The 27,374-nt window shown below is 33.8% G+C and overlaps 1 protein-coding gene across 2 annotated transcripts in view; it reads right to left on the minus strand.

Annotated features, from left to right (window-relative positions):
• Sox102F (transcription factor Sox102F) overlaps positions 1–27,374 on the minus strand; it is a 259,623-nt gene that overhangs the window by 48,419 nt on the left and 183,830 nt on the right. For both annotated transcript variants that reach the window (XM_089711612.1, XM_089711613.1), the window contains exon 3: positions 8,861–9,005. In XM_089711612.1, coding sequence (XP_089567738.1) covers positions 8,861–9,005 — 145 coding nt within the window. The remainder of the gene's footprint in view (positions 1–8,860; positions 9,006–27,374) is intronic.

Here is a 27,374-nt window from a genome sequence, read left to right on the forward strand (position 1 = left end):
AGTATTCATCGCTTCTTATATTAAAAATTATGACATGTTTATTTTTCCGCATTGTGGAATTATAACGTCTTGGTGATATAATTATTATTTTTGAAGTATATCCTACATTACATGAGTCAAGTATAGCGCATGTTACTTCAAATTTATTTCTTATTTCGCATCGCACATGAAATATTTTTGAAGTATCCAACGTTTACATGTAGGTAACACGAATGAGTCGTTTCGGTTACATGTTTAGTTTATTTATTCTTGTTTAGAATAAAATTAGGTAGCGTTTTACTCTAGATTAGTGAACTACTTATTCGAATAAAATAAACAAAACTTCCCTCAATATTGCAGTAATAATTTAAATATTAATACAATAAGACGATACGATTTAACGGCTTAAAATAAGACGACGGATTAAAAGTATTTCCACATTCCCACAAACGCGACCACCCAACAATAGCTGGCAATTAATAAAACCGTTTAAAAGAAGAATAAAATAAATTTCGAAAAAAGAACTCCCGCGCATTTTAACGTCAATCGTCGAAATGCATCACGAAGTTTACGCTCATCCCGATACATCGCATGAGATCACGTTCCACGCATTATTTTGATGAATTCGAATTTCGGATCTTAGGAATTCTACCGTATTGTTTGTGATTTAAAAAGATTCATTGTGCTCTGCAGCATGCGTGAATTATGAAATTATATCATTTGTGTGATAAAATTGAAAAAGGTGTTTTAATACACGACACATAATGAGAACATTGACAAAATAGCGATATTCAATGTTAAAGCGAACAAAGAAAACGTAACATAAATAAGTCTATTCGAATTCAATGCGAGAACAGAAGACTTTTGTGTATAGAAAAAAATGTATAAAAAAGAAAATAGAAAGTCCGTTTCATCCCGCACTCGTTGCTCGAGATGGTCTATTCAGCAACAACTTATTAAATAAATTAATCGCAAGTTGCTAGAAAAAGAAAAAACTAAGCGGTTCTCTCATTTACTTGCGGACAAAGCGCGTAATTCCTTAAAACCCGGCGCTATTCTGTTCCGCATTCAGCGCGGACTGTAGCGAAGAAAGCCCGCAAAAATAATTGGAAAGTGACGGGAATAACCCGGTTTAGTGATGCGCTGCGTATTATCGATGTTGGCGTGGAAAATAAACTTATTGTAGCGATACGATGTCCGTGATTATTGTATTTAAAGTTATAATTAATAATAATTAGAGTTATGAATTATACAATTTTATTAATATTATCTAATAAGTAAGAGTAGATTTTATAAATTAAGTTGTAAAATATAATTTCCTTTCTTTACAAATAAGTGATGCCTAATATGTAGTAGATATGAAAATGTAAATACAACATTTTGCTTATTACCAAATAATCAATATTAATGAATAGCCAAGTAAGAAAACATCGTGAAATTAGAAGACGGCACGGCATCACTAGCCCGCCTCGGGAGCGCGGCCCACATTCCCAACTTTTCATCATTCTCCTTGCCTTCCCGGCTCATTGTGTCCGTGGGAACCTTTATTGCCCCCATAGAAAACTGTGAAAGCCGTCCAAGAAAAGCATTTGTGTGCCTTCGCTTGAATAAAACTGACAAAGACCGCGTTTCAGTGTTGATTCGGTACCAGTTTCAGACCTTCTTTTCATTCCACGTACCCATTTTTCGTTTCAGCCAGCTCTATTGGTTGGTTTGTTTTGTATCGGTAAATGAGTTTCGTTCTGTGGAAAGGTTAATTTGCTTTCCAGTTTCGGTTTTTGTTGGAACCCTTGAAAGGTTTTCCCTTTTGTGGAACCTTCGTCAATATTTTATTTAGAGATATTCCGATAGCATTTGTTTTTGGAACGCTTTTTTATCATGGCGTTTTCATGTTTATTTTACGCTTTGTCAAATGTTTTCAATGCCAAATCTACATATTAGACTGGCTAGCGACTCTTTGTTAGCCCGATGTAAATAGAGCCGTCTGTTTTACAAATTGAAACACAAGCAAAACGGCGGAACACTCCAGTTTATAAATTCTTTCAAGTTAAAAATTCTCGTCCAACGATCCTAGAAATTCGCTCTTAATTAACGCCTTCCAAACGAGAATAATAAGACAAACTGCTAAATTAGTAATGGCACTCATAATGTTGTTGCTACTCAACACAGCGCGATTCACAATTTTCCTTACAAAACTTTTCTCGACTTGTTCGTGTAACTAAGCGTACACTATTTAATTATGAAACTCCCACCACCCGTCGCCCCCGCCCTCCACAAAAGGGGCAGAAAATATGATTTTCTCAAAGGCTTCTTTCAGTTACCTGTGTTACTGAAATAACGTGGTCAGTGAAGGCCAGCCGACATATCTTCAAAGTTTTTTTAGTGATATCAAAACGATTAATGTAGACATTTCTTGTTTTTACAAGGCTTATTCGTCGAATGTTAATCTGACCTTTTAACGTTCAGACTTCAAAACTTTCATAATAAAAATATGTAATTTCTAGTACCCTATAAAAATATTTCATGACCTAAATGCAATTGCTTATGTATAATCAGTTATCTCAGACGAATTTAGCCCAAATTAACCATCTATAATCCTTCAAATATTTCATTAAAAGCACAAGCCAACTTTTCATACCTACTACTAACCAGTCGTTTAGAACGAGTTAACTGACACGTGTGACGTCACACTTCAAATAATTTACGTGTTCCACTCAAAGTTGTTATTAAAGAGCAGTTGAGACATTTGTATGGGATGTAATCACGGCAGCTATTAGCTCGGTACAGATTAATAAGACCATTAGCTACCATCGCGACAAAGGTGAAATCGTGCCTCCAGCCTCGAGTGTCGACCACGAGAAAATAATCTTCTTTGTGAGAGCTTTATAACGAGAACATCAATAGCGTAAGTGATTCTGTTAGAAATGTATTGAAATGGCATTGCTTGGATATTAGGTATGTTTCTTTAAATATTTGTTTTTTATCAGTTTTAATCTAAGTGGAAATTTTTAATAAAACCATGGCAATCAACTGTTATTACAATAACAACGAATTTAAACCTCATTTTTGTATTATGCTATATACAAATTCTCTTCAAAATGTAATTTTAATTATACTGCAGAAATATGTTCATACCTAAACGTATAATTTACTTCAAGTAGTACATAGTTATAATGAGCACACATTTTGACCACACACGGTTAAGCTGTTGCAATTTTAAAGTTAAATTTTCGCATTTTCATGCTCCATTGTAATTAATAATCTGCATAAACGGAGTCTCGACAACTTGCTTGACAGCACTATTAGACCGGCCATTCGATGTTGCTGCGATTGACCATACATCATTCTTACTGTTTATGAAAACCACTTTGGCACACAAATTAAACGCACGACTAAAAGATTAATCTTAACAAGAAATTGTAAATGTATCGTCGGATAGATGTGGAGCGATAGTGATGTGCTCATCATCGATAGTAAAAAATTACGAAAATTTTTTTCGAGCTGTAGATAATGTCAAATTTGAATAAAAGTTTTAATTTTAAATATCATTAATCGACAGTTTATGTATTATAAAGAATATTTTTATTAAAGTATATTGCAATAGTTTATAGTTTCTCTGTACCTAAAGCGTAGGTAATAAATTCAATTAAGTTTCTATTACACGGTAGGTGCAACACATCACTATTATGGAAACGCGTTCGTAAAAGGAAGAACTTATTACGAAATTTGACGTTAGTACATTCACCGTAACATAACCGGTCGGAAAACCTAAGATTCCTAATAAAAATGACCAACATTACTATAAACTGACGACTATTAAGCGAGTTTATTTTAATCACATCGATAACCCTTATTCCGATTTCACACATGCGCAGTGAAACATTCATAAGAATGGAAACAACGAATAGAAGAAAATCTGTAGCACAAAGGCGCGCCCATTTTCACCGATCATTGTGCAAGAGCGGAACGGGTGTATACCTCCGTCCCACTTCAACAAAGACGCCGGCTAGCGATGCGCAAAAGAGATAGTCAAAGCACAATAGACAATTGTTATCCCCACCGTGTCGCGACTGCCCTACTGAAAGCTTTCATGCGAATTTCACGCGCAAACCGTTTCACGAACGCTCGTTAAGGCATATTATTCCGTGAAAACGTTCAAATACAATGCAGCCAATAATTTGATTCGGTCGTTATCATTGGGAAAACAATGGTTCGGAGTAGGTATTAATAGCTGTATGATGTCTTTAGGAAGTAGATTGGTGACGTATGGGCGTAGGCGGTTACGGCCGACATGAGATCATTGGCAAACAGCATAGACGACATATTGTTAGTTTAAAGGCTATGTTACACGCTATTATAAATTTCCACGCAGTTATTTCGATATATCGGTGAGAAAAATTAAGTTTATTCCTGATTTAATGTGGCTCGTGCTATAGCAAATACGGTAAAACTATGTTCGCAAGAAAAGTCGTTCGCGCCATATTTATTTGACGCTGTGATTACAAAATCACGCCTTTTAGAATGAGAATACGTCCATTTTGTGTTAATTGTAAAATATATTTTACATGGCCTGCGGGATATATACCTAATATATTTTTGTTCATCGCTTAGTTATTTTGAAGTAAACTTGTGGTTGTGACTGTAGTTTATTTATCGCTATAGTACTTACCTAATACCTAGGTACTGGTAAGAAAATAAAGATTTTAAAATGACTTGGCAATTGATCAATATTTAATTATTATTTTTATATTGAAACTTTGTGTTTCAATGCTTAAAAAGAACGATGACAACAATTGACTGTTTGAAAAAAAAAGCAACTGATTTATTTAAAATTTAAATGTTTAACTATTTACATAGGTAACAATTAATATTTACATACATTAAATTTAATTAATATTTACATACATTAAATTTATTATCCCCTGGTCACTTCACGTGTTATACAAATAGCCTATTTTCATATTTAATAGGTTCATAAAAAAGTCAGCAATATCATATTAACTGCATCGACTTTGCAAGACACCCACATTGCAATTGAATCCCAGTACTTAGTTACATTTTAAAGGCTACATTACAGGGTTCGCCAAGTGCCGTAACATTTTAATATTAAATTTTTTTTTTAATTAAAACCTTGTCATATCGTGTCCGTCTCTTTTACAGACTAATTGGTTTGACTCTGTTTACTGTGAACGTGGGTTTTTTCGTTTGAGAGATATATTTTAAAAGACCTCATTGACATGTCGTTTAGTTGGATGGTGTGTATATGTGTGTGTGTGTGTGTGTGATGTTTAATCATATCAGTTTTCGTTCTATTTGTTGTGTCAAAGGTAGGCTTGAAGAGTGGTAATTTATTAATTTGAGTACAGTGTTATGGTGTATACTTTTAGCGCAGCCTAATTAAGGGATGTTTTTTTACGTTGTGTTAAAATATAAATACTTAACTAATTTTATTTTAGAGGGGTCATGAAACTGTAGGTACCTAAATAATGATGACTAAGCAAATCTAGATTTATACACTACTAGAGGTCCGCCCCGGTTTCGCCCGTGGTACATATTTCGCAATAAAAGGTAGCCTATGTCTTTTCTCGGGTATCAAAATATCTCCATACCAAATTTCATGCAAATTGGTTCAGTAGTTTAGGCGTGATTGAGTAACAGACAGACAAACAGAGTTACTTTCGCATTTATAATATAAGTATGGATTAAAAGAAATATCTGTCTCTAGCGCTTTATCAAACAATAACAAAAAACAGACTAATTGAAATACGCACCGCGCTCAAAATAGTACTGTATGTATACTCTGAGTATATCTACACTCAGCAAAACAGTACCGAAATAGCCGACCCTAGTAATTTATTTGTCTTTAATTTTTAAAAATGGAACGCGGAAGCGGACCAATGAGACGCATCCCTCGGCTGATTGTCAATTAGCGACATCAAACGGGCTTTTTGCGAATTAGCGTGCGCTGTTTTCCTTTTTGTCCGACAGGTACACGTAGGTCGCTCGATGCGTTTTTCCGTTCCGACGTTTCATTTTCATATTTCCGTTTGTCTGCGTCTGGGGGGAGACAATGGGGGCGTTTTATGTTATCAACGAGCACTCCATTTGTGATGGATGTTTAATTCGTGTGAGTGCCCGCCAGACGGATTTAACTTTTTCAGGATTGTTTTGTTTTAATGTTCCGTTAAATAATTGGGTATTTTTTACCGCACAATGGTTGCGAATTGTGTACAGATTCAGTGCGTTGTATTGAATTTGCAGGAATGAAAATGCGGATGGAATTATTTCCTTTATAATAGATGTGCGGTACATGTTACTTTACATAACATAATTGTATCAACAAACATTGTATTAAACCAAAATTCTAAACAAATAATTACTTTCGTCAATTGTAACAAAAATACTTTCGCCACAAATTACACTATCCAAAGCACATTCAACGCTTCAGTTAAAACAATTTCTACAGGTCTAAAAAGCCAGTCTACGCTATACCTAGCCAAAGCAATCGAAACGCAATCGGACGCTCCTAAACAAACCCGTCTGGCGAAAGACGAAACAACGTAAATAGAAAAAAACATTCGATCGAACGCGCCTATTCGGAATGGAGGGAAAAAATGGAGGGAAAAATGGCGGGACAACAAAGGGATGTTCGGAAAAACGATATGTGAGCCGGCCATTACATGCACCTCTATAGCGGACCTCTTCAATCGGTACGTAGGGTTGCCAAAAAGAAATTTTATTTAAAATAAATAGGTGTATCTGGTGGAATTCTTTATTTAGACTAAAATATAAGAGCAGCGCAGAATTTACCAATTTCACTGAAAATTTTAAAATATACTTTAAATTAGATGTTTAAATATGGTGATAATATATTATCTATATTCATAAAACAATAGCTAGGATTTAATAAATAAAATACATAATTTGTTACGTGTGATGAAACAAAAGATTGCTAACTAATGGCAAATACTTACAGAAGTCTGACGAAACAAGATGCAACCTAATTCAAAGATACTTAGCTATTAGCAGCCCTACAGCTACTGATTTGAGATGAAAGGGTTTTCACCATTGTATCTTTCAATCGAAATTAAAGACAAATTGTACGTTCAATGCTCGTACAATGAATAGCGCTATTTGCAATCGTGTTTTTGTAAGCTTTTTATGATATGAGTTTTCAATGGGCGTATTGCAGAGGATTTATGATTTTTTTTTCACTAATGCGAGCGTGTAATTAATATATAATTGATGTGTATTGCTGATTTAGACGTTGTGTTTCTTTATAATATTTTATACTATGTGACTCATCATTTTAGAGTGTAATCGTAGTTACTAATCATAACATTTTCTTTCTAGTATTGAGGTAAAAAACCTATAGCTATTACCAGCTTTCTTATTTTAATAGTCTTGTTTGGATACTTCCATTAACTAAAACATTATATTCTTCGTTACACATTAATTTGTGAAACTGTTGTTCATTAAACAACCCAAAATCTAAATAAAGATAACAAACGAAAGCCAATCTAAATGATAAAAAACCTGTCATTAATTTTATCAGCGATATGTATCTTTTTTAAATTCTTTTTATGACTATAAATAAGCGTTCAAGGAAAAAAGAGTTTTAAATCAATGGAATAAGTGTTTATATTAGTATTTGTGTCAATAATACTTGAATTTGAGTATTTGTCCCCTGTCCAGACGAAATTTACTATGCAAGGTCACGCACAAAGGACCTCACCCTTTCTTAGCTAAGAAATCGTATGTAAATCGAGCCACTGCGCCATTCTTTGAAGTGCCCTTTAAAAAGATTTCCCTTTATTACGCAGTTAGAGATAATGGATACGTAACACTACTACAATGATCTATATTTATATTAAGCAAGGAAGTTCATTTTGTTAGGACGTTTTAACGTATGATTTGGTAATATGTATGAGGGTGCTTGGTAGTTTATGATCTTACAGATTTTAAAAGTTATCAACATTAATATGCAAACTGAAGATAATCTTTATCTCCATGAACTAATCTAAGATCGATATGCAATACCATACCTATAAATAACAAATAAAAAACAATACAAATCGAAAATCATAATTACAAGAAGATATCAGAAAGTACTGAAACAAAATAAACAGTGAAACAGATAAAACCGTAATATTGAGCATTGAATTTCCTTGGTTTTATTTCGATAGTGGATTCCGCGCCGATTCGCAGAGAATACGGGAAACTTTAAGAGGGTTCCTCCGTTGTACTTAATTCACCAGTTAAAACCCGATTTAACTCTGTTTTGTAACTAAATTTTATTTAAACTTGCGCACTGAAGGATCCTCGAGATGCTTCAGATTTATATTGGATTGCATCAGAACAATATATTGAATTAGCGGAGTTTTTTTTTTCATTCTTCATTTATTTTTTCGTCTTAGATTACGTATTTGTTGCAATTGCGGTGCAATTAATAAATCAATTTATTTGCTAAGGAAAGTGAAGTTATTAGTATCGTAATAATTTATCCACCTTATGAACTATACATTTTGTGGTATGATGTAATATCAGTATTTTTAAGCATTAATTTTTTTCTTACCGAAATAATATTACCAGAATATTTAATGTTGTAAACCAAAACTATAAAGATTCGATCAATAATTACCAGACGATTGATAATTTTTAATTTTGACAATGAAACTATGATTATTCTTTACGATATACCTACGCAAATCTATCGCAACTAATTTTTTAATGTAATTCTTACTGGGTTTGTAAATAACGATACGATAGGAACATATAGCCCTATTTGAATGTTAAATGCAGCTGAATAGGTTGTAATTAGGATATATCATTCACTCATTCACCAGCATAATATCCTGTAATCATAATCTCATTCACTCACCTTGGAATGCTCTTGCTGCGCCAGCAACTGTTCCCGAACCATCTGCAGCTGCAGGATCATCTCGGAGAGCTGTCTTTCCTTCTCCAACACGCTCTCTCCGGCGATAGCTTGCAATGCCGCCGCGTCAAGCACTCCGCGTCGGTCGCTGTGAACGAATGAACGAATAAGTGATCTGTTTGTATTTAAAATTTGAATAAATTTACAGCAGGGAAGACTTGATGGTAGTCTACACAGGTCAGGTTGAGTTAGTGTGTATGTTTTTATTATTTCAATCAAATTATCTACTATTTAAATGTATTTTATCACTACTGTGAACTCTTTAGTTGATGTAATTAAGATTTTCATTTTTGTTTCACTAAACGGTCTTTGTTATAGGTGCCCATTTAGAGAAATCTAAAATCTTTTTAGAGATAAACATATTTTTACCATTTTTACTACCGTAAATTCAAACCCATTAATGATAATACTTCACACCGCTACATAACGTTATAATATTTGAGTTATTCAACAGAGTTCGGAAAACTAAAGTTGAATTATTCATATCTCAGTTTCCCAGGCTAGAGTAGCGTACATACATGTTGACAACTAACAAAGGTTGTTATTACACGAAACTTTACGCTACAGCGTTGCGGAAGTTCTCTTACTATGGGAACTCGAAGTCAATTCACTTCTGAAATATTTTAGTAAGGAGATGGAAGCGATACAGTTATAAGATGAGGTGAATCTATAAATGGGTATGAAGTTCTTGATATTTTTATTGTTAAGTATGTGCTATCACTATTTTTTTTTTCTATCTTCTTGTTGATTAATTGACTGTGTACTTTATTTTTGGTGATAATTTTATGTAATACTTTGAGGAGTAGCTGATAATAGTTTAAGTTTAAAAGATAAGAGTTATTAATATGTACTATCAACATAAGTATGGAATGCTTATTTTAAAGCTTTCACATGTTAACCAATCACAATAGGACGGTACGGACGGTTCTCATTATGTTACACATTTCTTTTAATAAAAGTTTTTCTCACAACCATCTCGAAACTAACTCGAACTCACTTCCATAGTAAGGGATGCACCGGCAACACAAACGAATGCATCGGAGGCCGGAACTGAATTATTAATGTTTCGTCCGGGTTTCGTTCAAGACGCCATGATACCACACGGATCATGTTTCTTTTAACGATCCTGGATAGTGCACTTTACAGTATGTAGGAGTTATGTTAAGACGATACACAAAAAAAAATCCACTGCTTGGCGGGCGGAGTCTAATAGCTCGCTATCGCGAACGCCGGTGTGCGCGAAGTCATTCTTGCAAACTCGCCGCGCTGCCGCTGGCCGACTCGGGACAAACATGTATGGAGTCGTCATACAGTTATAATATTGTTATACATTTATTCAATTGTTGATTTATTGGTTTTATTTTCTTGCTTATAAACAAATCATCTTCTTTCCAACAACTACTTAGACATTATTAATAATTATTATTATTTCGTAATGTTTACTTTATTACAAAATAATACAGATTATAAATAATCTTTAAAATAACAAAAAAATATTGTTACTCTGAAAAAATGAAATGGTACTCAATAACGCGGACTACTGAATTGATTTAGATAGAATTTGATGCTGACGTAGATATTACATCATGCCCAGAAATGAAAGGTACTATTTCTGAAAGAAGTTATAAACCCTAATTCTTCTCAGTCAAAGTCAAGAGTGGAAGATATCACTAATACAGTAAAACTGATGCGAAACTTTGGATGTTAATTTGTATATTTTTTTGTTAGTTGTTACTTAATCACGTCAAGACTACATTACCAATTTTGATAAAATATAGCTAATTGCCTGGATTTACACATAGGATACTTTTTATCCGAACTGAACACTTCTGTGGGATAAAACAGGATTCACGATATAACCTAATTCCACGCGGGCAAAGCCGCGGTCGGAATGATATTTTTTTAAATAAAAAAATTGTTTAAAAAAAAACACAAAATATATTGACGCATGTATTTATTTTTTGCACTCTATTATAATTGTAATTATTCATTACAAATAATCAAAATAAAATAGCCAGAACAAAGTTAGGCCCTGGTAGGGTAGGTAGGCAGGTACAGCAATGTGAGACGAACACTGGCTTATTTATACCAATAATAATGTATTATAAACATTAAATTAAGTTTACTTTCTAACAACAAAAATACATAATATTAGCTAATGTGAAAGCGAATCAACCAATCATCCCACAAAAATGAAATGTGCACACAAATATTCATCCAAATCGGTTCATGTCATTAGGAGGAGTGACTGCAGCGCCATCTTCCGGGCCCAATTGTGTTTCCAGATTACCCAGGAACTCAATTTAATATACTTACACAAAATTTTTCGAAATGAAAACTCACATTACTATGTAAATATGAATATAAACCTGTTTTATTACTAAGCAATTTCCCGCACAGGTGTAGTAAGTATAAATGAAATAAATATCAACATCAAATTCTTTATACAACATACTTATCTACCACCTTCTAAGAAATGTAATTCTTGAAATTATTTCGTATTTTTTTAAATATAATACTACTCCAATGAGCTCCTGTTCCATATTATGTCCGCCATACTTCCACTAAGTTCACCATGATTTTTTATTTCTTTGCACTTTGTTGCTTTTTGCTAAAAATGGAATCATGCGATAAAACCAGTAGAACGTTGATAACATACATTTTTGACTGAATAAAGGTACTTACGAAGGAGTGGGTTCACATTGTGAACAATCAGTGGGTTTATTTTCCTTCTGGATTCCGGATTTCTGAAAAGATTATCTATGCTATAAATGAAAATATCTTACACATTCGTTATGTACTTAAAACAGGGGTACATATCAAACATCGTCTATAATACAATTATCATCAAATTTAAAATAAAACCAACTTACTTCATTAATTTGTTCCAATTGTAAGCATTCTTTTTCCTCCAACCTTTATGTTTCTTCTTCTTATTTTCTTTATTGTCCCCATTTGTCTCATTTTGTCTTATCGTGTTGTCACCCTTTTTTACGATTGCGCGAGCGACACAAGTTCCCCGTGTGACGGCCGTAGCGGGAATGACTCGTGCAGCGATCGGGGTAGGAAGATACAGGGCGGCTCTCGCTATATTGGCTGGTCGCGCGCTAATTTCAAGTATTTCTTGTTTATTTCAAAACCATCGCATATTTCAAAATTCTAAATCGGTAGACGTATAGGTTGTATATTTTATAGTTAATATCCAAAAAGTCGTAACTTTACGTTTGTTATTTTGAAGATGCCAGAGATTATAAAAAAATAACAATGAGAACTTTGTATTTTTTTTCTATCGAGAAAATATCATGGAATCATGTTTCTAAAACGGTAGACGTATTGTGTTACTATTGAACTTTCTTGTCAAGAATTTTCATCACGACAACTTTAATAATATAAAAATTACGAAGGTTTAAAAAGGGCCGTAAATGTTAGAAAAATTAATTCATCACCTTAATTTGGATGTGCTATCATAGTTGTGATAGTTGTAAACGTATAAGATATAAAAGAAGACATGTATGTTATGTAGTGATACAAGGAATAGTTCTAGCATCTAGATCTATAGACTTTAGGTATGTAGAATGAGGCACCTACTTAGTTGTTACTAAATTCTAGTGGTCTTAAGTTACCTATACTAAAATATAGTTTTGGGTAGGTTAGTAGCATCATGCATCATCTTAATATATATAAATCTCGTGTCACAATGTTTGTCCTCAATGGACTCCTAAACCACTTAACCGATTATAATAAAATTCGCACACCATGTGCAGTTCGATCCAACTTGAGAGATAGGATAGGTTTTATCCCGGAAATACCACGGGAAAGGGAACTATGCGGGGTTTTCTCTGAAAACGCGGGCGAAGCCGCGGGCGGAAAGCTAGTAGTAAATAGTAATATAAGGTACTAGGTACCTAGTTGTTTATTTAATTATGTTTTTTTCATCTACTCTATGTTTGCCCTTTTGATAGTTTTACGATTTATACGGTTTTATTTTAAATTACTTTGTTGTGGTAAACAGTTAAATTATAATATGTAATTGTAGACTATTATAATTGGATTGTCACACTTTTAATTGGATTGTTGATAATTATTGCTTCAATTAAGTTTTATTATTACCGAGAATTAATCGATTTTTTAATTGTTCAATGTTGACTTCTGAGTTTTGTGTATTGTATTTGTTTATAGTCAACGTCAGGTGATAAAAGTAAATATCGTAATACTGAAGTAAATTTTTAGAATAAACGTACATGTAGATGAAGTTCCTTTAAAATAATCTTGTCTCGGATTACCTAACTGACAACAGCGTTTTTTGTTAAATTTTAAATAGTAAATATCACGTTTAAGCAAAATCAGACATCTATTTTACAAAAAATGAAAGCAAATATCCATCATACAAATTTCATACATAATTACATGCACGTAATTATTCTCGGAAAGACAATTTGCAAGAACAAAATCGTGTCCATACTCCATATAGAGTTGTTAAGTCTGCAACTTTCATATTGCGTTGTACCAAAAATGGTCCACTTTTGTACCAAAAACGGTCCACTTTTGACACCCATTTATCAAAGGGCTGATACATTTTGACAGAAAACACCTTAATTAGCGCTCATTATCATAGCTGTTCCGACCAGTCGTTTGTAATTATGTGAAAGTTGCTATTGTAATTTTGACCTGGAATTGTTTAACTTTTTGACTCTCATTGAGACTATATGAGTGCACGACACTCATTGATGGTTTAATTCAACGGAATCGTTTCATGAAAGGTTTTCATTTTTCAATGGATTAGGATTTGTAGTCTCTCACGCGTCCTACTATAACATACTGATTTAGTTACGAGCAAATAATGTACGTAGGACGCGTGAAGCTTTAATTTGTAATTTCTTTAATGTATACAGTAATAAAGTAAGTAATGTTGGGTAACAGTTATATTAGGTATAGTGTTTTTATATTGTGTCGATTCAATATCAATTTCAAACTAAGTAGTGACTAGTGACTACTTGTGTTACAAAATAGAAATGTTATATAAAAAGTTTTGGAAGTTAAAACGATTGATGCCATCCTTTTATTAAGGATGCAATAAATTATGAAAAATACTAATAGATATTATGTTTTACTATTAGCATAATGTTTCCTTAATTCCAAATTTAACAAGTTTTAACAGTCTTATTGCGTTTTTTTATTGCTTCGCGAGATTATTCATTTTTAACTTTTAATATTTAACAATCTTTTGCGTTATCTCAAGAACTTATTATCACTTTATTACATATACAACCGCTACTCTAAAATTATACATAAGTCCACAGAGCAACCCAACCACAGAGCCTGTATTATTATTTATTATCCTGTTCATTCGCTAGTGATTTATTATCTGCAAATAAACTTTTTGTTCCAATCCTGTTTCACCGGTAGCGTTTATGCACGGCTGTATGTCTTCATTGTTGCATTTTGATGCATTTCTTATATCTTGACGTTTTTGAATTACCTACCTAACTGTTTTATTGTGAAGTGTTTAGAGAAGAGAATTTAGTGTAACATTTTTTCGTTACGCGTGACATTTTTCCGTTCCGCGCCATCTTTTTCTTATCCCTACCACGCGTGATTCGACGTATTTCTGTAAAGATGCATATTATAGTAAATATTTTTTTGGAAAATAAGGTCATAAAGAAGTTTTACTTCTTACGTGTGTACTGTGTACACTAGTACACGCACATATTTTTTTTATTGATCATACGATGTGTTCATGAGAATAATTGTTATTGTAATTTCTATGAAACGTATTATTTATAGATTCTAGTAAGACTTAACTAGTCTTGTATTGGCGTGTTTAATGTCTTTATCAAGTTTATGATGATTTTTAGTTAAAATTTAAAAACATAACCTTTTTTAATTCATATTTTCCATTCACGAATGCATATTAGCCACAAATAACTCTCACGTGTCATACAATATAGTGCAAGTGAATAAATTAATGTACATTTATAATTAAAACAATCAAACATAATTCCTCGCTGTCTCAATCAGATTGTTACGATTCAGATAACTGTCTCAGTTCAAATTATGTTTCTATATTTTGTAAAACATACATGAAGATAATTTTACAATACTTACTAATAGCTGTGTTTTACCTGAAAATAAAACACATATTAAATACTTACCTATATTTGAAGCTTACTTCATTGAGAAGGTACCTAGCTTTTTCCGCCTATTTTTCCCTCTCTTTCCGTTGTATATATGCTATCTCTCTCGCACACCTCTCCACCAGGTGGCGGGGCGCACGATAATGTCGGGCGCTGGATGTTTTTCATTGAGTCGAAATCCACAACAGGTGGACGTTAAGTGTAAGCTTCAAATATAGGTAAGTATTTAATATGTGTTTTATTTTCAGGTAAAACACAGCTATTAAACACTTGACCGTAATTTGAAGCTTACTTCATTGAGACCTGTTTGTTACCCACCTGGTGTACAATATATGGACGCCAATGTGAATTTGAATACATAAGTAATTACTTATTTCTTTATTTGAAAGAGTAAGGTGTGCAGATAGTATACCTACCAATAAATCACACAAATTTTTATATTATATAATATATTAACAATCCCAGATGAAAAGTTAATCAAATAAGAACCAAAAAGTTAATCATAATGATTAAAAGTATTAGAACTTATGAGATTGGTTCAAGCGTACCTTAGTTAACCTTTTGGGCTTGAAAGGTTAAAGTTACTACAATTTTCACTATCTTTAGCGTAAATCTGCGAAAGCGCCAGTAACGACTTTCAATTACGCATTTAGATGTTACTTACAAAATGAAGCAACAGCTGATCCCGACGAGGCATAAATACCTCAAACTCAAACCTTTATTTATTCAATTAGAACTCTGTAGAAGCACAATTGAATCATCTTAACATAGAATTACCACCTGTCTCAACTCACACAGTTTTAACCCAACCTGCTACAAGCGGACAAGAAGAGAACTTGGTCCTTACTTTTGGGGTCAGAAATAAATTTAAAAGGTCACCCCTTGAATAAGGCAATAAAATATCAAAACAGGTAAACGGTTTTAATTATAATACAGATTTTTAACATCCAACCAAACCGTGCGGTATCTATTAATGTTTAGAGCCAACGCCACCAATCATAATCTAAACATGGCTAGTACTTTCAGTACAATGCATGAATTATTTATTTAAAACTGATAGGTCATAAACTCTGTACTGGAAACAAATATACTGAACTTAAGAGACTAAAATGATAAGGAGCTTATCTGTGTCCCAAAACTGCAATTACTACAGCCAAGTACGTTACTTTTAATCAATTCGGTTTTAAGATATAATTATGATTTACATCAGAACTTATATACCGAAAGCCTCGGGACTACATAACGTGACTTATCTTCTTCTTATATATAAAAATGAATCGCAAAATGTGTTGGTAAGCGCATAACTCGAGAACGGCTGAACCGATTTCGATAATTCTTTTTTTTTTTTTTTTTTTTTTTTTTTTTTTTTTTTTTTTTTTTTATTATATTCCTTGAAGTACGAGGATGGTTTTTATGTAGAGAAAACGTAAGTACCACGAGCGAAGCCGGGGCGGACCGCTAGTTTATAATAATAGTGTTTGTGCACAACACTAGGCAGTCAACAGCTATATGAACGTCAGATAGGAAAAGAGCCAAATTTATCCAGTCAGTAACAAAGGATTTTAACTATAGTTACTTTATTCTAATTCAACCAACTACTACTAGCTACTCCGTATGTCTTTTGGATAGACGGAGGCAAATAGGATTTTTATTCCAACTACATATATCATTTGATATTTTGAAAATGTACTCCACATTTTCATACCGTCAGAGACATTTTGCAGATTATAGTGGTGCAGCACTGAACACTGTCTATTAGGTGGCTGATGCTGCTGACCGGGCCTTCAGTTCCGCTTTCCAGAATACCTTCACCCTTCTAGGTGTTACTACTACTGAAATAGCGGTACTCTATCGCGTCGTTCAGGTCTCTAACTGACTAGGATTTCTCATATTATCGTAACAACCCTCGCTCGTTCTAACGAGGATAAATTATCGCCAAGGAATTCTGCTGCAGGATAATGGCAAGAGAGATTATAATCTTAACTATGCATTATTATGTTAAGGAATATGGTGGGTTTTGAATACTATCGTCGTCTGAAAGTATCTCCTTTCGATTAACTGCATTAAGGATGCAGATCTGATCCCATCTTTGTTCCGTAGGAATGCTACGACAGTCTAAACGTTACACTGAACAAAGAAAATTGCCCTGAATATAGTCGGTTGTTCCAACATCCGTAATATGGCTAGCCTAAGGTTAGTTATCCCTTGATTGTAACTGCTACCAATGGAGGCATTGCTCTTGTGTTGTCCACAGTTGTGCGAGTGCAAAAATGAAGAACTGAGCTCGTGGGGAGCTATGTCGAATGAATATGTGTTAAGATTATGACAGTATAGGACAGTTAGCTGTGGATGCGAAGACAGGACATTACTGTATTCATCCGTAAACACGCGAGGCAGCCACGGACAGCGATATAGCAAGAACTAAACTAGCAAAGTTTAGTTCGCTTACCAGACTTTGTCATGTTTTAAATGCAGTATATCCTCTGAATAGCATTGCATTTATGACTATTAATAAACTTAATTCACCCGTAAACACGAGAAGCAGGCACGGATAGCGATATAGCAAGAACTAAACCAGCAAAGTTTAGTTCGCTTACCAGACTTATATTTTAAAAGCCGTATAGCCTGTACATTTCATTTATTGCCCCCCCCCCCCTCAAAGCAAAGAAATGAGAAGTCATTTGGCAGAGCTTTCTCGTTAAGGGTAGGGGTTCCAAGTAATATCTAATAATAAGAGGCTTTTGTTTGGAAAGATTGACTTTCCGTTATTTATCCTCTATCCTATGTAACTCAACAGTCAGTATTCTCAGCATTCGTTGAGTACTTAAACGTTTTACGTTAATAGTTGTATATAACTTTATTATACAATATAATAATCCTGGTGGGATGACAAAAAAAAAACTTGTCTAACAAACGATTATCCTAATCCCTCAGCGATTTATTGTTTGAGCCCCGAAGAAAAATCTCATGGGTGCAATAATGAGGTCAAATGGGTTGAAAAACGAGTCAAATAAATTGCCTACAAGACCGGGCAACTAAAATAGGCCTATGAGAGGTCAACTATACGTAATCAATCGTCATTTGTTACATTCAATCGCTTTGCGATTAAAAAATCTCTTCCGATGTTTGTATATGAAAATTGGTCGGCTAGTGCCATTTAATTACGATACCAAACATACCGTTGACACAAGGCTTGGTGACAATCCTCGAAACCACCGCCACAAATCATCTGCGAGATGATATTTGATCCGACTCGCCTTCCTTTGTTGTGATTAGGCTTTGCATTGGTAAATACAATTTGTTCAATTCCAATTTCCATAATTGGTAAACCAATGGTGGTTTCCTGATTCCTGAAGCGTAAACTTTTAGGATACGAAGTATCAATTTCATGCGCCCATTATTTGACGTATCTAACCTTTATTGTATTTATTAGGTCATTTACTATACTGCCCACTGTGAAGTAGATTTCAAAACCTTTTTCTACCTACCTTAGAAGAGTGAAGATCCGATACGGTCATATCCAAAACTTCTTTCGTGGGTCCTCGTTGACAAAAGCAAATATCTATGATCATTTTAATGATCAATCCTTTGTATATTTGCACCAATCGCCATTAAAGCCCCGCGAGGGCTGATATATATTTGCACCATTTCCCCGTGGGGACGGTTGTTATCAAAGCCCCGCGAAGGTTGATATATATTTGCACCATGTCTCCGTGAGGTACTGTTGTAATCAAAGCCCCGCGAGGGCTGATATATATTTGCACCATTTCTCCATGATGGACGGTTGTAATCAAAGCCCCGCGAGGGCTGATATATATTTGCACCATCTTTTCCGTGAGGGACGATTGTAATCAAAGCCCCGCGAGGGCCGATATATATTTGCACCATTTCCCTGCGAGCGACAGCTGCGCGAGGGATGTTTGTAACTAGAAATAAGTAGGGCCTGCCAAAAAATGCTTAAGAGACACCCTGCGAGGGTGAATTTGACCTGGCTAACCCCTGCGAGGAGTAGTGGCCACATTTATGTATTCTGCTTCGAGCAAGAATACACCTTAGTGCTAATATAAAAATAGCAGTAAATAATCATTTAAATAATATAGCAATTAACAAGGTCCTTTAACTTATTTTCCAATGTTAGCGACATTTAATAAATTCATAATTCAAATCAATTTACTAAATTTTAAAATGAACTTCGATTCATATTTATTTTTGTTCATGCAATCGATGTAACATTTAGTTGCTTTATATCCGTTAACATTCCTTACGAACGCAACCATACCGTCGTAGGACGTTATATTTAATTGCACAAAATAATCTCCACTCACCCGCAATTTTTTACTTTTTGTCAAGGTGTACAAGTTTATAATATTATTCTAAAACGTTAGAATTGAATTGTAAATCCTTTGAAATAAGTGTATCTAAATCTAATTTATATTAAGATATCTCGATAATTATTATACGATAACCCTTTCAGCACAAGTTCAGTAAACCAAAGAATTTAATTGTAAAATTTTGGTACTTACTCGTTTTAACAAAAAAGTTGCATCATTTGAACATAGGAAACGTAATTTTCATCAAATTAGCCGTGTGTAATATGTCTATTTTCACATAAAAACGGATCAGAATAATACTCATAAAAGGACACGTATAGACTACGGATAGTTTTGAATGTGTGGAACATTCATGGTACGTATCTACTATACATGAGCGAATTCCATCATTATTCAGTTGAGCGGTAACTCCCGTACGATTTATAAAATAATATCACAACATGTTCTGACATGTCGTGACTTCTTGGAGCTGACTCATCTCGTTCGATAATTTTTAGTAATAAACTATGATAGGAATTCCGAACCGTTCCTAGCGATAACGACAATGTAATAAAGTCGTAGCAATGGATTGTATGCCTGTAAAGCTTTGAGTTGGCTCATATCCATACTAAGTATTAATTGTAATTTTTCCACGAAAAATTCACTTGTACCCTTGTAATAAAAACACATTATTAAAAATGAAATAAAATATTAAAAATATCTATATACAAGAGAGGGTATTTGATATATCTAGTAATATCAAATAATCACAAAAGTAATATTAACGATTCGAGTAAAGCCGAACGGTAACACCGTTAAAATAGCTTTACTCACAGTATTAAAAATTCAAATATTAATTAGTACATATTGCATAATGAAATATTTCAAAAGAAAAGTTACTATTTCAAGTAAAATGTAACGGTTGTATCGTTAATTTTAAATATCTTTATTCATGCTATTAAGTATTTAAGCATATTGAAAAATAAACTATTGCTGAAGGATTCATTAAAAACCTCAGCATTTTAAATAAAGTCCAACGATTATACCGTTGACTTTAAAGATTTTTACTCATTTTTAAGTAAAATATTATTAGAATAGATGTAAAAATAACTCACTGTACCGATCCGACGGGATACACTTTTTAACACTTTTAGCACTTGCTTTAAGCAGTACTTAATACTTAATAGCACCAAGGTTGTAGTCTTGTAGACAACCTTCTCGCGGCGGAAGCTAGACGCCAATGAAAAACATCCAGCGCCCGACATTATCGTGCGCCCCGCCACCTGGTGGAGAGGTGTGCGAGAGAGATAGCATATATACAACGGAAAGAGAGGGAAAAATAGGCGGAAAAAGCTAGGTACCTTCTCAATGAAGTAAGCTTCAAATTACGGTCAAGTGTTTAATATAAAAATTAAATATATTCTGTTTCCGATATACATAATATTTAATAGAGGTCAAAAGCTTTTATTTCAAAGATAGATACACTTAACTGTAATTTCTATGTAATAAACTGTCAATTGTTTTGTAATACATAGCTATATGTATGTTATTTTATCAAATCAAATTTACTTTTCAGTATCGAACATCGACGACTAAATTTAAAACGCATAGGTAAGTCAAAAACAAAAGAAATTTGCACGTAGGAACAACCCTCAAGGAATTTGAAGGGTTGACGACGGGGAGTGACGTCATTAAAATGGATACAACGTGACGCGATAGATTTTGATGTGATACATCGTGTTTGAAAAAATAATGATATTTTTATATCTAAAAAAACATTGTAAGTATATTAAATGCAAACAAATCGAGTCTCGGTTTTCTTTAACTTGCTATTACCTACTAATCAATCGAAACAAATGATAAACAAATGATAAAAAACTAAAATCATCAAAAATAATAAATTCTCTATCATCTAATAACTATATCAATATCATTCTCAATCTAGTTTTAATCACAGTACACCCCAACGTTACGTAAAACTCGCTACGAAAATTTTCAACATTAACAAGATTCAAATTCTTCAAAGCATCCTGTACAAAGTTCGATACCTTTCAAAGTTCCCAATATCTTGGCGTCATGCCCATCTGACGAGTAATTGTGAAACATGTCTGAAAAAATTCATTCTTTTAATCTCAGATTTTTCCCCAATAATTTCACCTTTGAGGGGCCTGTGTTTGTAGGGCTTCTTTGATTTATTAATTACGTGGAATAGCATTAATTTGCTTTTGTCGATATTATAATTATGCCACAATAATGAGCTTTGTGAGTGATGTAATTGAATGGAATTGTGAGTGATCCGATTCATTATTTTTACACTCATTATTTTGCTTTTGTCTCGTTGAGACTGATGGCTTAATGTAAATTGTTACAGCGTTTAACCGCAATTAGTATTGTTGTGTTTCTTTTGTAAACGTTAGTGGTTTTCACTTTTCATTTTTATGTTCAATGGTTGTAAAATTATCGTTACAATTCTGTTATTTGTCGAAGTATTTAACGGTTTTAATAAGTTTGATATAACTTATGTCTAGTATATTTTATATGGAATTTAATCTTGGTGCATAAACAATTCAAGCACAAAACTATCTTATAAGTTTGTCCCTAAGCACAATGAAAACAATTAGACACGTCGTTCAAGACGGTTTCCATTATTCAGAGCCGTTGAAGTCTGAATAGCATATTTAAACGGGAGGTACATACATCATGATGCATAAAGAATGTAAGGGTTGCCGCACACCAACACAATTTGTTGCCAACAATAAAAAATCCCTTAACGCGAGACAACGTAGAGACGTTGGGGTTATTCATCTTGTTTGCCCCTCGCGACAGGTCGGTTAGCATTGTGTGGATAGGCCTTAAAATAATGTAAAATATATAAGCTGTTCGATAGTATCACAATGTATGGAATATATTCAAAAGAGCAGTGTAGGTATAGAAGTGGAATAGACTATAAATGGACATCTGCCAGTTTTGTGTGATGTAGTGAAGTGCTTGCCATCTACATCTCTGTATATTTTATTAGTTTGCTATAGAATAACTTTACAAAAATAGGCAATCGATACGACAAATCAACGACCGTCAAATTACAAGCTGATATAAAAGAAAGTATTACTACATAATACATACATTTACTCGCATTACTATAAAGAGACCTTGTTACAAATTAGTACACATCAAGTCTAACCTATCAAGTAAAAGAAAATTCAGTCGTATCCATACAAATCCATCGTCAACAATACACATTATTATTTTAAAGGTCGTCGCCGCCGTCCGTCATGCTATTGCGTTTTATTGAGCTGCCGTAAGGTGCCTTCTCAGCCTGATAGCATTTTAAATCAGGTTAAGGTCAGATGCTGGGGGAAAATTATCGATGTTTTCCTTTGAGCTATTGAACTTTTTTCTTAGTTAACGTTAGGCTGCCGATTTTGTACACGTTTTGATTTTGGGTTTTGATGATACTTTTGAATGTTTATTGTTTTTTATAAGCATATTGAATAATTTTGTTACATAAATAATTAATTTCATTTGTGTTTAAAAATCGAAAAAAATACATTGCACTATTTATACTCGAGTAAACTAAAGCAACGGAGCAAAAGACACCGGTTAGTAATACATCATATCTTATTCTTAAACTTTCTTTTGTTATTTTAAAACTTAATGTTGCCACAAGTAAAAGAAGCCTTTGGCTGGCAACACTCGACCCCCACCTTAAAATAAGTGGCCGTTACCCAGAACTTATTACCAAACACATGTATTTATCTTCATTTTAATGGACACAAAGTTTCGGTCATCTAATAAAAGACGTTTTAGTGTAATCGCCTCATAAACGTACGTATTGCACCAATAAATAAAATGGGCCGGACTCAATACTGTTCAATAAAAATACATACCAAATGGAAAGGCGAGTGTTGTATGAATTCTTCATTTGAAATTGTATGGCCACGTTGGTATTATCATTTTTAGTGCTCGCCACATTGGTATATTCAGATAGAATTTTTGATGCACTGGCAACACAGCGCCGCTGCGATTGGCCGCCCTGAATATTGTATGAGCCAATCACTGGTTGCGCTTAACGTTGCATTCCAATTTCAAATGATCAAGGCGGGAAAGCGACAAACTATGCTTTTGCGATGTAAACTGCGGATTATTTCGCTATGATACGGCTGTGGTCTAAAATACGATTATGTTTGCAATCACTACCTACATAATATGCTCATGTATATTTAAAGTCGTAATTGTAGTGAATATCGCATAAAATATATTATAGGTATCTATAAATATAGATTCGTTTCGTGGAAAAATATGAGGTGACATTTCAAAGTTGTTTTTCATTCGGAAATAAATTTCAGGTCAATGTTTCTTTTATCTACTTATATTCAAAATCTTTCTTAACATCAAATTTTCCATGGAAAAACAGGGAACATAAAGAGCTCTTAAGACCATTGAAACGTGAATAGAACGTAATATTAAATTTTACATACGTTATTGCAAAATTATAAGACAAAACAATAAACATTCAATAAACATAAACACACAAATGGACAATTTGTTCACAAAAGGCATTGTCGCTACTTTGTATGTAATAGAATAGTTATTGTGCAGAGTGGTCAGACCTTGTCAATTGTTTACGAGGAAACACGCGTGACAGAAAATGTTATTATAGGCAGATATTATTTAAGTGTTTTCTTGGAATGAAAATTTACAATAACTTTTGTGATTTTATATTTAACTTTTTCATGCTCTCTTTATTTTTTACTAGCTTCCCACCCGCGGCTTTACTCGCTTTGTTTAAAACCTAATAAATAGTAACTATAGATACTAAAACTTTCCTCAAGAATCACCCTATCCATAAAAAACCTTCATCTAAATCGTTACGAAGTTTTAAAGATTTAAGCTTGAATAGGGACAGTGAGACAGCGACAAAGACTGTTTTATACCTACTACCTATCTGTTTTTTACTTGGACATACAGGAACGTTATACCTAGTTTGAGAGCTGGCTATATCGATAAATACCTATGCAAACTATACTTATCCTTTGCAAAAATTGCTCTTGCATAAAGCCCATAATTTTTAATTGAATAAAATCGAATCATCCTTGACATCTTATCGTGATGCAACTATTGACTTTCGTTTTGATCAATAGACACAGTTATAATTACTCGATAATTACATTTTCGCAACTCATCCGATTTTAATGAACTTTAATTCATTGTTTCGTGTAATGATTTACGTGTTACAATATTATTTCGTTTCTATAAGCTTATAATTATAATGTTACATGGTGTTTTAAATTGTAACAATTGTGATCGTGGGATTTGTCTTGCGGTCGAAAATACATGCATATTGCATAGATTAGGTGTGTGTGTGTGTGTGTGTATATCAAATTTTAATAATGCACTACCACAGTACCTACATTCCATCGCAATAGGATTCTTTATATGTAAATAACAGTTCCTGACATTTATTTATTATTTATTTTGCAGTTTCTTTACTTTATAATCGCTAAAAGTACCGTTAGAACTGCTTAAAGTGTTCTATTACGATTATTACAATTTAAAATCTCTAAACCCAATGAAAGGTATGGGGTAGGTAATTTTATAAACTTAAAAAGATTTATTTTAAATTTGCAAGTAGGTAGGTGATCACTTTTCTATACAAAACTGGTACACTGGTACTGGACTTCTTTCATCTACAAAAAATAATTTTATGCATGATGGAGATCAGATTGTAAAATTTACAAGACAATCATTTAATCACTAACTTTATTACCAAGCTACTTCTTCCAATGATTTATACGAACAATTTCAAATATCGTTTAAACATTTTTCATAGAAAGTGTAGGTAGCATAATATAGAGCGATCAGTCATAATAAAAATAGAGCATTAAATGTAACAAATGTTGGCAGCGATTTATAATCCCGCGCATTGTGTTTATGAAATGTATCATTGTACAAATTATGGCTCACCTATTGTTCCTGGTTCATGTGTGGTGGAACATGGAATAGACTTGAGCGATTTTAAAAATAATAATTGTAAGAAATAGTTGAGCATGGAAGATAAGAGATTGATTGTAGAAACATTGAATAGAATATGGAAAAGTATCCTTTTAAGAATGCGGATTGTTGTAATAAGGAGGTAACTTTTAAAATTGCAACTTGGAAAATAAACCTAGCAAAACCGAAATAGTACCTCCTACCTATGAAACAAAAGTTAAATTTTAATACAAGTTGATTGACTGATGATATCGTTACTTCTTTATTGCCTCGTTTATAATATAATGTGGTGTCGTACTATCTATAACTCTACTCATTCTCTCCGTAGTAGATACCAATCTACAACTCACGCAACCACTACCTATTGATAGAGTTCTCCATAGTTTTTGTATTAAGGTAGCATTCGGATCTGGGCTGTCGCGACCTGGCAGCCGCGGCCCTGCAGCCGGGAAAATTGTCACTGCTGTGCGGCGCTGCCAGAAGCTTACGGATAACAGCGTCCGCGACCCGGGCAGCGACTGCCACGCGCAGTAGTCAAACAGCACTCAGTCAAAATAATAGTCAAATATACGAAAGCGAGAACTCGTGAAGAGACTGATAGAGGACGAAGAAGAGGACGACCAAATAATGTTGGTCTTACTATCATCAAAGAGGAATAAAATCGATTCATTATATCATAACATTATCCTTATAGGTTTTGAGTCAAGGATCGTAAAGTGGTGGATTTTTAGCAATTAATTCAACTAAAAACTCGTCGTTTTCATCGGTAAACGTCGCCAGCAGCGCGACCGTACTGCTCCCGGAGCGGCTCGGCGGCGCTGCCAAAGTCGCGAGCAAGCCACGCCCCTTGGCCGCGCGGCTCGGTCGCTTGCGTCGGACACTATCGCATACAATTCCCTACGAAGCGGTGCCTCGCGACCACAGTCGCGGCTGCGGGGCAGCGGCTGCCGGGTCGCGACTGCCCAGATCCGAATGCTACCTTTACTTTTACAAACCGCTACCGCTCCTACCTTCACCCACACAAAACCGCTCAGAGCTTTAACACAGACGGATTGCTACACATTACGGGCCAACATCTTAATTCTCGGGGCAATTAACACTACGTTTAATTAGTGGCCGAGGGACAATAGCATACATTCGTCTTAATGTAACACTCGCTTCGTGGAACCGCTTTGTTTACGAGCCGCACCGGTTTTGATTTAATCATTTTTGTGCTAACTGTACATTTTTCCTTTAGTAGGATACATGTATGTATTATTTATTTATTTAACTCTTCATAAGATTTTACAAAGACCTAAATAAAAGTGTTGCATTTCAATCTGTAAATAGCGTAATAAAAGCAATTGTTAAGATATAATTAGGTCATTATTAAAATTAAAACAAACAATCATTTTTTGATAATTTCTTATAAAAACAGCATGTTCCAAATTTATCGAAAATATTCCGCTATAAAACCCACGAAAACAAGTCACCCCAGCAACAACAAACTAATGTCAGTGCCAATATCTATAAAATTTAAAAAACAATTAATTATCACAAAAACAAGTCAGATAAAATGTATTGCAAATATACTACAAAACAAAGATTACGAACAATGTATCCCATAGTGACATCCGTCACAACAATATTATTCACAACAGATAATGCCAGACAAATATTGACATAGATCGGTTGACACAACCTCCACCTTTTATCTTCTATTATTAAATTATCTGCATCTAATTTTATTGTGCACTTGACCAGGGTAAGCTGAGCTGCGATAATACATCCCGTCTTCATAATTTATGATCGTTCGATCGAATCAATAGATATATGGAGCTCATGTTATATTGGTCGTGGACGTAATTGCTTGAACGATAGGTAGTTCCTCGATAATAAACAGCGTTTAGTTTATTAGTTTGTAATTATTTTTGTGAAAGGTATTATTTTTATGTAAGATATAATGTAGAAAGTATGTGGTTAAAATGTACGGCTAAATAATAGTGTTTAAATGTTACAGTAATGAGTAAACTTGTTCATACA

The sequence above is a fragment of the Colias philodice genome, chromosome 26, assembly GCF_061535455.1.
Source record: "Colias philodice isolate Cphi_HAF_F1 chromosome 26, ilColPhil1 Martin Lab GWU primary, whole genome shotgun sequence".
NCBI classification, from domain to species: domain Eukaryota; kingdom Metazoa; phylum Arthropoda; class Insecta; order Lepidoptera; family Pieridae; genus Colias; species Colias philodice.